The following is a 14,033-nucleotide window of genomic DNA, read 5'->3' as shown; positions in this document are numbered from 1 at the left end:
TAGTCAGACTCTACTCTGCTAAACTAAAGTAGTCAAACACTACTGTAATAAACTTTAACCGTCAAACACTACTGTGCTAAATTATCATATGACTAAAAATCACATGAAAGTCATTATTCTTATCGTTATCTTTCCCTCACCATAATAGTCCACTACCTGGGACCGACTGTTGTCTGAGGACTTTCTTGCACAACGGTACTGCTATCAAACGGCTGGATGGATAAAAATGGTAACCATTCAACCGTCTACGTCATGCCTAATACCACGTAGCGGCATTGCCAGTTTAATGCAAATTACTGTCCTCCTAGCAGCTCTTCATTGTAGCTCTCAGCTTAGATATTTCAAGTTCCGTCTAGCTAGCTAAACATAAGAATACAAATAGTCTGTTTCACGACCGCTACCTAATTTAGTAAATACAGAAGCGTTCTACAATACACATCTAAGAAAAAGTATAACCACACTCTCCCATTTGTTTGTACCCAAGCGAAAAACATAAATTGTATGAAATGCACAAAACTTTCATTCATTGATTTAAACATTCTAACCTGATTGTAGCCAAGGGGTCCCTAACACTGTCGATTTATTGGTGGTTCAATGCAGACGGAAGTTCCTGAGGTAAACAAGCAAACAGAGTGGTTGCGGTCCATTTCTGATTTCAAGAACAGTCTATTTCAGTAAACAAAAAACTGTGTCGTCCGCGTCATACAATTGCAATGTCTATTTTCACTGTTTCTAAAACAAATTGAACAAAGGCATAGGAGGAACGCATGTATATATGTTTTCAAAGAGATGCAAATCCGAAATTTACGAAATATCAAGATTTTCAAAGACGGTGAACAACAACACATCCGTTGCTTGATTCCAAACGCGAAAAACTTGACAGTGTTTCTCAACCCCTGGCAACAATCAGGTTAGAACTTAAACATCGATGAATGGAATGACTAAGTTTTGTGCATTTTTATATCCTTGATACCTTCTGTTTTTAAAATCGGCAGGGGAGTACAAACAAACATAATGGTGTGAGAATACTATCATCGGTACATACTAGAAGCACTCCCATTTGTAGGAATTCTAACAATGCATGAAAGACACATTGATGATTTAACTAACTGGAGCTGGCATTGTTGCTGTTGATGGTAGTGTAAAATGCCCCCGAGTTCCTAATTGTCGAATCGATTGGACTGCATGAAATCCTATAGTATTTAACCGATCTTCAGCAACGTTGTCGAGGCTATCAACGACTCGCATTGCAACATATTTAGCAATCGACGCAGTGCGCAGACAACGGCGTAAGCACCTTTGGTGTGCCTGTAAGTAGTCCACGGACAACATCGCCAAGGCCAGTTCATATATATACCGAATAAACGTGGTTTCTCGTGTTTGCAACACGTACGTGTATTTTACGTACGATTGTCATTTTATCAAAATCAGGTCGATCTGCTGCATTGTTATGGTCATCGCGTGCAGGTCCAACATGTGTCTATCCTGGTACACAATGGTAAAACGAAGATTTACCAACCGAGCATTGCTGCATATAAGATACTAAGGCTCGAGAGTAATCGATATCAAATCACCGGGGGCCTCAGTCAGGGCAAACCCAAACAACATATAACCGTGCGTCGCTCATGTTGTCGAGGCCAAGGCTTTATAACCGTCACTGATAGTATCACATGTCAGATTAACACGAGACATTCCGGTAATTTTGACAATCTCTGTCCCGAAATCATAACTGGTACCGTCGGGTCTTGTAATAGATTTTCTGGTCCGCGAGAATCTTATTAATATCTTTAGGGAAATTAGGAACTTTTCTCAGCGATGACTGTGCAATATTTTCCGCGTACGTTGGAGAACTAGCCGGCTACGCTGAGCGTAGGGCCATTTTAGCGTATGTAGATTTTAGAGTCGCGTTTGATTACCAATGTGAGCCTCCATAAGGTCTCATTATTTATCGATTCGAGTTCGTATGTCATCGTGGGAAGTCCAACAGCGTTCCAGGTGGTGAAACCGTCTGACGAAAACATGAACCTTTTATCCATAAAGAAACCCCAAATGGCAGAGATCGAATATTAGGTCAACTGCGATAAACAGGCAGCGAGTGACACTAGTGTGATCTCGAGTACGTGACCTTTCTTTCTCCGCGGTGATTAGTGCAGATAAAGTTATGTAAAATTTTGGTTTCGATGATGAGATTATAAGGTTTAGCTCGGGGTTGTATTTGCAACGACACGCTGCATCGCAGTATTGATTTCGCGCAAAAGTGTTTTAATCAGCTCACAACTCAGCATCCGGGTTGTATACGTCATGGATGTCTTTAGTATGTTCGTGCATCAACGCTCGAAACGTCTCTGGGTCCATGATGCTGATGGTGTGCAACCGCTGATAAAATGATAATGCATAATCAATGACTTCTGGTTCGCTGTTGCTCGCGTGAACCGACCGCACGTGTGTTTCCAACCGTTGCGCAAAGTCGTGTTAATCAAAATGACCAACACGGCTTTCTCCTTCCGTTTGATTCTTTGGGTACAAATAGTGACTTATGTGGCACCTTTCCAGGGTTTATTCGGCACTCTCTTTGTGGGAAATATGTAGGCGGTTACAGGTTCGTACAGTGGTTGAGGTTTGTATGATGGCCTGGATTCGGGTTGAAGTTCGGCTGATGATCGAGTTCCTGGTTTGCGTGGACGTGAGCAAATGGCAGGAGGTTCAGCAACTGAGGAAAATAAAAAATGGTGGACGATTTGCTTGCTGATATTTGCCTCATTTGTGCCTTAAACGTGATCAGTCCTACACTTAGAAAAGGGATCGCCATCAAAAGGAGGCACGAAGGCCAAGATCGAACTTGGTTGACAAAGTTCACTCATTGGAGGTAAAGGTCAGTGATATAATAAACATGTATATAATCTACGACAGTCCGCGCAGTTAATGGAGTGGTGAAGCTGTCGTTAAAAGCTGCTCGAGCATGGTTGGCTAAACAATCATGATGTAAAATTTACCTACCCTCGCCAAGGAAGATTACACGTGAATCGTTTGGTGTGAAAACTCCCAACGAAATTCATCATGCTGATTTTTTGGGTTTGTTTATTTCACGTGACTGGGTACATGGTCTTACTTACAAGTGCGCGGTTAACCATTGTAGTTGTCGCAAGCAGATGAGAAATAGCGAAGCCGTTGAGGTCTAAAGATTCAGCACGTTCCGTAGACGGATCTCGACGTTTTACATACACGAACATCTAGCATTGCCACGGTTGTTGCAAGTGGGCCCAGACAAACAAGTTCTCGGAGCCGTTGCTGCATTGTAACAAAACATAAGGTGCGGTTTCATGATGGATATGTTGATATACATCGCGAAACAGACAAGTGTGGAACGATTTAACTAATCACATGATTAAGAGTTATTCTGACATCAGTACGTAATGAAATTGTTAAAGAGGACGCAGAGTGTTCCATCTCGCGCGTGGGTAACACGATTTCTATCAGTCATACAAGCACTAAATGATGAAACCATACACATAATTGGGTTAAAACCTGGATTAAAACCTGCTGTGGCGGTTTGACAGAAGAACGTCAACGTTAAATACAAAATGATTTCACAACCGTTGCAGTTAGTTTCACTCAGAAACAATTTCGTTTAGGATCTGTATGCATCATCAGCATTGAGCTACTAACCGCATGGTTCATTGATGCATTTCGAATCTCGGATCGGTTTGATACTAAGAGGCAACCGGCACGTTACCATTTTGCGGGACCAAATCCTCCCAGTAGATGTGTCAGAGGAATTGCAAATCGTTTACGCGCACACAAAACAACCGTCAAGGTTTATTTTGGAATCTGCGGTTGCTCATACGCGTAAGTAGTGATTCCATCAAGAAAGATTCACAGTTTGTTGTCAAGCGGAAACAAACAAACTCATTTTGGTGCAACAATACACACCCATCCGATGTTTCTTTGACCGGATCACATTTGATCTATGTCGTTGCTGAAGATATTACACGTTCATGTCTTGCTGGAGATTATTTTGCGTTTTTGGTGCTTTTGCCTGATCAAACTACGATCTAGTATAGTTTTGGTTTAAGCCCTACGTGTTATTCAATGAGTTTGCCCACATATTCATCCTTCCCTTTTTCCACTACATTTTTGTTGGTGTTTGCTAAACAGTTGATGATGTTTTGGGGTACTCGCTTTTGCATAATTCATTTATCAAATATGGTTCCGCAATGTCCACATACACATCATCGGTTGAGATATGCATTGGCAGATAACCTTTATTGTTGTATTGACCGCGGTTTGATTGTGTCGTAATAAAAGCAACAAATGAGCATTTCATATAAGTCCAACACAGACGCGCCAATGTAGATTAGCTTTGTCAGTTCAGTTCCGATATTTTTTTATGACCGTGCATAGCATTAAGTCCATCATTGAAGATCTTCCTGGATTCGAACTCTGGTCAACAATAATTATTAGAAGCTAGTCTTGCTCGTTGTCCTGGACAAGGTCTACTCTGATCCGTTTTCGAAGATTTTCCATAGTCTTGACGAATACGGCATTGTTCATTAGTTTTAAAAGAAAGTATTTTTTAAAATCGTTGTTGGCCCTAATCTATGGTTAGTATTATCCAAGCGCCAAAGCGAAACTGTAACACTCAGTGTAGTTTACATTTACGGATCCCCAGTTGCAGAGGTTTCGTGTGTGAACAACAGAGATGAGTTTGTGACGCAGGTTTGGTACTAGCTTTGTCCATTCTTGTATTCTTGCGCACGGTATCATTTACAATCTCGCACTGATACGGGGACAACCAATCATGCGGCACTGACAGCGCTTCCGGTGCAAGCGGACAATTTTTATGGGCTTTTTGAAGCTCATTCGGGTACTCTAGGTTGACTTCTTAAAAGTACTAGATGTCGCTGTTATTGTCATACTTGTAAATGTTTACATGAGCGATAGATTTATATAAAAACAAACAGGCATGGGCTGATCATTGGCCATTCATAAAGATTGTCGGTATTTAGGTATGTTATATAGCCATTTGGCAGGCTTGGGTCATACCCATCCACGTATCTATGGCTGAACATAGAAATCCCGCCACGGATTCCGCGTTCAATAAACAGATGCTGGTCAATGTCTGTTAGAAGCTCTAGTTTTACATTAGTCTTTGACTGTTAAGCAGTTCGGCCCATTCCTGGGAATGAGAAACAGTGAACTGGATCTACCTTATACATCTGCGTGGCTCTGTCTCGGAAAGTTTCAAAATAGGTCTGCGAGTAAAGCACATCTGTTCGCAGGTATTGATAATGATATTCCCCAAGGAGGTTACACTTAAACTCAGATCAGACCTGGTTTGCGTGTTTACAGTTTGAGTGTTAATATTTTCTCCGAGTCAAAGTTGAACTAAAGGCGCTTATGGATGACAACTGTGTCTTGTCAAACATTTCTCATCCGGTCATGTTCTCGTATGAGTACATTCCTTGCCTAGTTATCAATATGTTAGACTTAGCGGTCATATCGACTAGTGATTTTGAATCAATCGCTCGATCCCACTGCAAGGTTACTGACTATCTTGTCGAGATTGGGATTTAAAAGCTGCATCGAGTTAATGAAGTGCAGCTGTCCAAGTTTAAATGTCATGTATTATTCCATGTTGTAGGAGGTTGCGCTACTCCTTGCATGATCGGACGACCATAATATCCAAGCAGGAAATGAATCACCACATGGAATTTTGTTTTAATTTGGTAAATTCAGAACTGTGGAATATATGTACTGTACACAGCTCCTCTATACATGCCAGTAATGTGTCAGTGATCACGTACTTTGGCACTAAACCCTATCACACAGATCTAGCAATGAGTGTCCGTAGAGAAATGGAAGTGGCGTGTGGCATCATAGGTTATTATCGTGTCTGCGGGCTTGGAGATTGCTATCTGATGCATTTCGCCGTACCCTCGAGCAATTTAAGAAACGAATCAACCGAGTATTGGCTTCGATACAATATTAGTGGCCCAGTTACTTCATCACGTCTGATTACATTGTAGCAAAAACCCGCATGGTGTTTATTTAAAAAAATGCGTCGTATTTGTTAGGATATAAGGACCGTCCACAAGAATGTTCAAACTTTTGAAGTCTGCGTAAATTACCTACGGAACTTATATCTTCCGGTGAACCTCGGTCAATTAAAAAAAATTCTTGTCAGGTTCAGCCATAATTGTACGCTGCGGCTTATCACTGATGCCACCGCAGTAAAAGTTATGGTCCGCTTGCAGATTTTGAGTGCTAAGTGCATGTATGGAAATTTCCTACCCTCGTACTTACTGGAACATTTGCGGAAAATCATTTATTCACATATAATGATAATACGCCTCTATGCTGTGCAATGATATCAAATTATTACTAAATCACCTGCATATGTGTATGGATATTCAAATCGGCTGATGACATTTGTTGCAAAAAATACATTGACGGCGAGATCAAGATTAAGCCTTTGAGACTAACTGATGTCATTAACTTGTATAGCAAATTCAACGATACCAAACTTACGCTCACCCCGATATGGTTTGTATGTACTAAATTAGTCTCAAGCGCACATTCTAAACATCGATTGTCATAATTTTTCACACTTACCACTGCTGCCCGTGGCGTGTTAATGGTTGGCTTGGCGAAATATGCAGTTGAATTTCCATGCCCCTGTGAACAGTTCATTCTGATCGTACTTTTGTGTATTTTCTAACGTCTCGAGAGCATTTTCACAGCCTTTGCCGATTTCATAATTGATAACATCGGTGTCTTTACGGTTCAAGCTCATAAGTGGATCACCATGAATCCACTGGTTAGCGTTTTTTAATCCATTATTTTTTTCACGGTTACGTAGCACAGTCAAATGTACACCAAGAACAACATCTGCTTTAACTCCGGAGGTGCGAGAGCGTTGTAATGTCATTACTATTCCTGGACGCATCTTGAAAGAAGTTTTGTCCGTGTCTTTACCTGGCTCATGTTCAGTCAGGATATTTGCCCAATAATCTTGTAAATCACCACTATGTTTATATAACTCAAACTCCCGTTTGTCGTGCTTTTGCACAGCATCCGTGTCAATGGTATGTGCAATCAGCCCGCTTAATCCGCGTAGGAATCTTGATAGGATAATATGCTTCCATTTCGCGACGTTGCTTCACTGTGAACTGTGGAATCTCTGGAGATAGTTCTGACATTACAAGTATGTATATTTTTCTCATTCTGCTTGGAATCCTTATTCCACGCTCTGACGCTAATGGCTTAGAGAATTGCCTTGAAACTTTACACACAACTTTATCCCATGGTATAGTTGATCATAAATAAAAACGGTGCCAAACTAACACCTAATATTTGTATCGCAGCGGCTTATTTTAAAATCTTATTAACCCTAAAGAATAACAGAGACGGTTTCAACACTCGATAATCAAAAGGAAGAAACTATCTTGTCATGATATCCTAAACAAAATTTCGCCCAGTAGAGCATTAATTCCTTTGAGGAACTCTTGTTTCAAGAATGTAGCGGTTTCCTTACTCTCATCTCATGTATTTCGTTGCAGATCCTGATGGTGGCATCTGCCAGTTACTGGTCAAAGTGGACAGGATGGAGCGAGTGCTCGCGAACATGCGAAGGTGGTGCCGCCTACCAGACTAGACGATGTCTACGGAGTCGAATCTATCGGTTCGGCTGTTCGGGCGAGAGCATTCGGTATACAACTTGTAATAACCAGGTAGGCATGCTATTGTTTCTTGAAAAGATTTTCGAACAAAACATGCGGACCGTATGTTCTTGTCAGTCCATTCCTGTGTGCATAAGTTGATGGGAGGGAGTACGTAATATCTCTATTCTCATTCTACAACGTCAAAGAATAAGACTTAAAACACTGGTTACTTTCTAGATGCACAGCGGACACATAATTTGTTCCGCCCCATTAGGCGGGATTAGGGGAGGATTGAGTAGAATTCAGTATAATGTGAAAAACACGATGCAACGCATCAGTGGCTTGAAGATGCATTGTATGACGTTGAAACGGTACGCGTACCGCTCAGAACGCAAACGGCCAGCAATGGCACGAAGACCAAAAGATACGAAAATTCAACATTAAGGAACGGTGCCCAACCGATTAGAAACGGTACGCTTTCGTTGCAGTAGATAATAGACGGCGAAAACCCGGGAATGGTCATGAATGATACAAAACGATATGAGGTATGTAAACAAAGGGTCCATTGAAAAACTATCCACACGAAAAAGTACATAACGGAACTAAAACTCGAAAGTACGATCCGAACAAAAACATTGGTAAGCAAACGGTACATTAGGCGAACGGTACGATAAAATGTTACAGAAAACGTTACTTAAAGTTCAACTCATAAAATCACAGCTGTATATGTTTAATGAAATAGGAGTTCCTATTACACGAAAAAGGTATGTGACAAACGTTTTTGAATTATACCCATTTCAGTATTTGAACATTTCGTCAGCAAAAAATGTTTTAGAATATTCACTTCCGCAAAAATGTATAATAAAGACTTTTCTGGCCTAACATTTTAACGGTAAAAAAGTGAGATTCCACCTTTTCCCTGAGAAAGTTCAACGCAAATTAACTGTGGAGCTGGGGTTTTTGAACAATGCACTCGTATCTCCCATTGATTTTGTTTGAGCTGTTAGTAAATTTTTATATAGGCTATTATTCTTCATTCCTGTTACAGCAACATTTTATCCTTATGGATTCCAGTGAAGTCCAGAACACTTAGATCAAAATTTTACAAAGTTAAATTCTATTTTTTTTGTCAGATTGAAAAAATAAAATTGTGTCCTTGATGTTTTAAGTATCTAATGACGTTTATTGTTGTGTATTTTATTATAAGAAATATCCTAGTCTTATCTACAGTGTATATTTAGAACCTCATACACTTCACTCTAAAAATAGGTGTGTCCTAAAGCAATCTTGTTTAATTTTCACAAACGTTTCGTCAATCAGTGTAGGGTACGTCTTCAAAATATATTTTTCCTAATTGTGCTGAAGATTGTGTGTAGTTTCTTTCTTTAATCAGACTTATCTCCTTGACTTGTTTGCAAAAACTACTATAGCCTATGAAAATATTTTACACAGCCCTCCGCGCAAATGTGGCACACATTTATTATGTGTACTTAGCTGTAATACACACTCCCTGATGGCTTCATTAGCATTGTATGCAATACATGTCAGTCGTTATCTCGTGTACTACCGTAATGTATAGCACATTAACGCTTCTTTAAGTGATAACACCGTTCATCTAAATGAGTCAGTAACTGTTATACTAATAGTACTACTACTGTTGCTTTTGCTGTTGCTGCTGCAATGACTTCTATTATCATAACCATACCATCGTCACCACAAGTACTACTACTGTTGCTGCTTCTAATATTGCTATTGCTACTTAAAATAGGTCTACCGCTCTTAAAAATAGGTCTACCACTACTAAAAATAGGTCTACCACTACTAAAAATAGGTCTACCACTACTAAAAGTAGTAGATGTATTTTATTCCATCATCAAAATTTACACCACCATCAACTCTAAGTTTCATCTTCCCCAAGTATCATTACTCTATGTCCGCATTTATAAATTTATTTATAGGTTATTGCATTTGTATCGGAAATATAACGAGCTTTTTCTTAGTATCCTGTACGAAATTAAGAGTGCAGTACTACTCGGAATAAAACGAGTGCATATTTTCCCATATGAATGCAGTAACCTTTTTAGTATATACTTATTTCGCTTTTCAACCTAGGACTGAATAGTAAAAAGAACACGCTAAAAGAAACAAAGTAGTTGAATTTATGCTGAAAACACTCAACTGCAGGAACTTCATTTCACAGTTAACATCATTCATGCGCACATAGCACTGCCCAGCGACCTTTGAACTTGGTAGCGTATCGCGTGCCTCGTCATTTTTTTAAAAAAAATCTCGTTTTGTTCTACTTAAAATTTAAATTTAGAGTAATACTGTGAATGTATGCGCCTTGAAACATCTTTACTAGTTGGTCTGGAATAGAGAAAAAAATGTTGTTTGTCGATCCAGCTAAAATCTATTTGACTAGTTGTGATGGAATGGGTTTATTAGCTGGGTCAATTCCGTATGGCGTACGATGTATATGGGACTAGAGAGACTGGCCTTGATACAGCTGTACGTGTTTCTGTTCTGTCTTTGGTAATTTGGAATCATAATGTTGGAAATAATTGAATTCTTTTAATTGAAAATCTCAACAAACAACCCCACAGGATTAAATATTATACGCTTGGGAATATCATCTTCATTTCGTTTTTAGTGCAGTAAAGATAATGTGATTTCTGTTGGACATGTGGTCGAAATAACAACAGAGTTTCACGATGTGGACCAAATTTTGGAACCCATATAATTCTGATTAGCATAAATAACTAAGAAATTACATTCTGAAAAAAGTTCAACTTGTAGAAAGGTAAGTATATGTATTACCATTAATATTACCATCTTTAGATGACATATGTTTATTCCCCAAACCGAATAAAATCAGATCTCCACTGTCCTCCGTGAAGATCTGAAAGCGATCACTTAAGTGTCATGCTGTGGTGACCCATGTTGTTACCATAATGGCTAATTTTCCAATCAGATGAAGTCGTATATCTTCGCGTTTGGGGGACTGTGCTGTGTGGCTGAAGAACATCAATGTATGCCGAACGCTTTGATTCAGTTTCAGATTCCTGAAAGCTGCATTTCCACTGGATAATTCAAAGGTCAGCAGAACATGTCCCCTAACCGGTGGAGATCTGATTGTAGTTAGATTGGTTTATGCCCTAACACTTGCTCTTTGTTGGAGGGACCCCAAATATTTACATGACCTATAACTTGTTGCGCTAATCCAAATCCGAACATTTGCTCAATACAGTGAATCAGGGAAACAATTACCAAGTAGCTGGGCTGTGACAGCACGTTTTGCCAGCGGAAATAATGCTTCTTTTCTGCTTCTGCAAAAACCCGCCTTCTTCAGTTGTTTTTGTTTTCGAATTTAGTTGTTTTAACCGACTTGTAAAATTGCAGGTAAACGAGGGAGATGAGATAGTTGTATAGGCCCGAGAGAACAAAGGCTTAAAGCTGAACCATTCAGTTTGCGAATAGTTACGAACATTTCTTCTAAATAAGTGTTTAAATGATCAGAATGGTATTTTGCAATACTGATTGTCTCAAGTTTGTTGTAGAAATTATGTTTATCACGTTCAGTCGTTTGCTAGGATGAAAGTTCTTTTGTGACTCATTTAACTCATCCACATCCGTCAACTTTATCATCTCTGCTTTCAAATGGAAATCTAATAATCAAAAGTTTCGGCGTCTGCTACTTAATGGAACATTATTTGTTTACAATTAAACATAGTTCCAAGTAGACGATACTATTTTTAGTCACGCGTGTCGTGTAGTATGAAGCAGTATAGTAGGAGAAGTAATTACTGCACCATTCTGACAAAGAAAAGTTAACGGAGTATAATGCATGTATCTATGTTTGTATGAATGCATGCGTGCGTGTTTGTGTATACATGTATGTAGGTATGTGTAGGTAGAAAGGTATGAGCGATAGAGTAGATGGATGGATATACAGGTTAATGAATGGATGGTACAATTTTTGTTTGTCAAGCAGCAGATAGTCTTTTCTAATTTTATTATGGATAATTCACACAACAGACGTCCATGCTGTATTTGCATATTTTCTCTTTAGAATAGACACTTATTAGTTTATCTCATAATCCGAACGTCAGCTGCTGTGTGTTCATGGGTCTCAAAAGTAAGCAAACAAACGACAAACATGACAAACTTGGAATAGCCATAGCCATAGTTAATAATAATAATAATAATAATAATAATAATAATAATAATAATAATAATACGAGGTTAAGAGATTTGGTGAAAGAAACCCATCTGTTACGTGGTACTAAACATATTTACAAGTTATTATCTCTACTGGACATCCAGTATGGCCGACACAGCAGCCATCTTAAAAATCGTGTCATCACCATACCTCCTGAATGGATAGACATATCAACATGTGGTTTTTACTAAAAGACTTCGTATATTGTATAGTGGTCTCAAATGAAAATGGTCCCGATCTGAGATCCACTATGGCTGCCACGGCACCCATCTTGTAATAGCTACTCATGAATGGATGGTCAAATCAACATGGGATTTTCACTAAAAGACGACTAATTAAGTCTAGTTTGTCCTACAAAATGGTACCGATCTGACATCTAAATCATACTGATCCTTCTACATGGAGGGTCATATCAGCCTGGGGTTTTCACTAAAAGATTTCTTATGATGTGTACATGGGCCTTAATAAAAATTGTGCCATCTTTTATCCAATATGGCCATCACGGCAGCCATATTAAAATCTTATTATATCTGAATCGAAAAGCATATTGACATGGAGTTTTCACCAGAATACTACTTATGATATCCAGCTGGTATTTAATGAAAATGTTGCCGATCTGAAGTCCAATATGGCCAACACAGCGGCCATCTTAAAAAATCATGTTATTGCTGCTCCTCCTCAATGGAAGTCATATCTTGAAAATAATATTTCTACTCCTTCCAAATGGAGAGCTGTATCAACATTAGGTTTTCACTATTAGACATCTTACCGGGGTCCCGAGTGTCCGACTGGTCTAAAGCGCTCTCCGTTACGGATCACTGCCATCTCACCTCTGTCTGCGTGGGTTCGAGTCTCGGATTGAGCCAATGTGGGTATGTGAGAAAGCTTGCCAGTAGCTTCTCGTGGGTCGGTGGTTCTTTCCGGGGTTTTCCCGGGTTCTTTCTACACCATTAATACTGGCCGCCATGTATAGCCTATCGTGTGCTGAAAAATGGTGTTAAACCCTACAACAACAACAACAACAACAACAATTAGACATCTTATGATACCTAGCTGGTCGTTAATGAAACTTGTCGTGCATCCTGTATGGACATACGTATGTAGAAGAAAATACACAGTTGATTTTTGAATGTACATTCAATTACAAATAATTTCTAATAACACTCGCGTGAACAGTTACCTGCATACTTACACACTGGATACAATTATACAAATTTGTAGTGGGAGACTTTAACGTATCACTGAAACTGGTCAAGAAGGAATTTCTATAACGAAGATTGAAACGAAGCAATGGCATTTGAATTACGTATTGACATGAGTAGGGAATTCCAAATGGTAAGTGCTGATACAGCGAGTTTTCGAAATGGTTAGTTCTTAACATCTGAAGTTTGTTGTTAGTGGTAATCTAGGAAAAGGTTTTTTAGTGACTTTAATGAGGTTATTCATTTAAAATTTAGATTGCGTTTGTATGTTGGTGAACATTGTAGACTCGAGAAAAAAAAACCGGTTCAAGCCAAAATAGCTACATTCAGAATTATTCTCGTTGCCTTTTACTGGAGTTCAGCAGTCTTGCGTGGATTATAATTTTTTTGATATGTTCATTATGTAGTACAGTTGTAATATATCAGTTGTGGTATATCAGTCGTAGTATATCAGTCGTAGTATGTCAGTCGTGGTAAATCAGTCGTAGTATATCATTCGTGGTATATCATTCGTAGTATATCAGTCGTGGTATATCAGTCGTAGTATGTCAGTCGTGATATATCATTCATAGGATATCAGTCGTGGTATATCAGTCGTGATATATCAATCGTAGTATGTCAGTCGTGGTAAATCAGTCGTAGTATATCAGTCGATGTATATCATTCGTGATATATCATTCATAGGATATCAGTCGTAGTATATATCGAGAACAATAAAGTTCATGTTGACTGGGGAGGCAGACATATCGACAGGGTTTTCAGGGGAGTATTTTTGTTGGTGATCACTGTTCACAGTTGATTGATATGCTTAATTAACTATATACTTCTTTTATAAGCCTAGCTGTTTCAATGACAATCAACATTGTCAGTCGTGAACAGTTCACATCAATAATAAAAATGCATGTATATTGGTTCCTTGATGGTTCTTTTTGCATTAGAAACAAGCGTTCC

General features: G+C 39.0%; 1 protein-coding gene across 4 annotated transcripts in view; it reads left to right on the top strand.

Annotated features, from left to right (window-relative positions):
• Nucleotides 1-14,033, top strand: part of LOC149800795 (protein madd-4-like) — a 155,195-nt gene that overhangs the window by 51,293 nt on the left and 89,869 nt on the right. For all 4 annotated transcript variants that reach the window (XM_089954786.1, XM_089954787.1, XM_089954784.1 and 1 more), the window contains exon 2: nucleotides 7,560-7,730. In XM_089954786.1, the coding sequence (XP_089810912.1) occupies nucleotides 7,560-7,730 (171 nt within the window). The remainder of the gene's footprint in view (nucleotides 1-7,559; nucleotides 7,731-14,033) is intronic.

Source organism: Sinohyriopsis cumingii, chromosome 4, assembly GCF_028554795.1.
Source record: "Sinohyriopsis cumingii isolate HCF-2022 chromosome 4, ASM2855479v2, whole genome shotgun sequence".
NCBI lineage: Eukaryota > Metazoa > Mollusca > Bivalvia > Unionida > Unionidae > Sinohyriopsis > Sinohyriopsis cumingii.
Note: the sequence above shows the minus strand (reverse complement) of the source record. Positions and strands in the feature narration are given on the sequence as shown.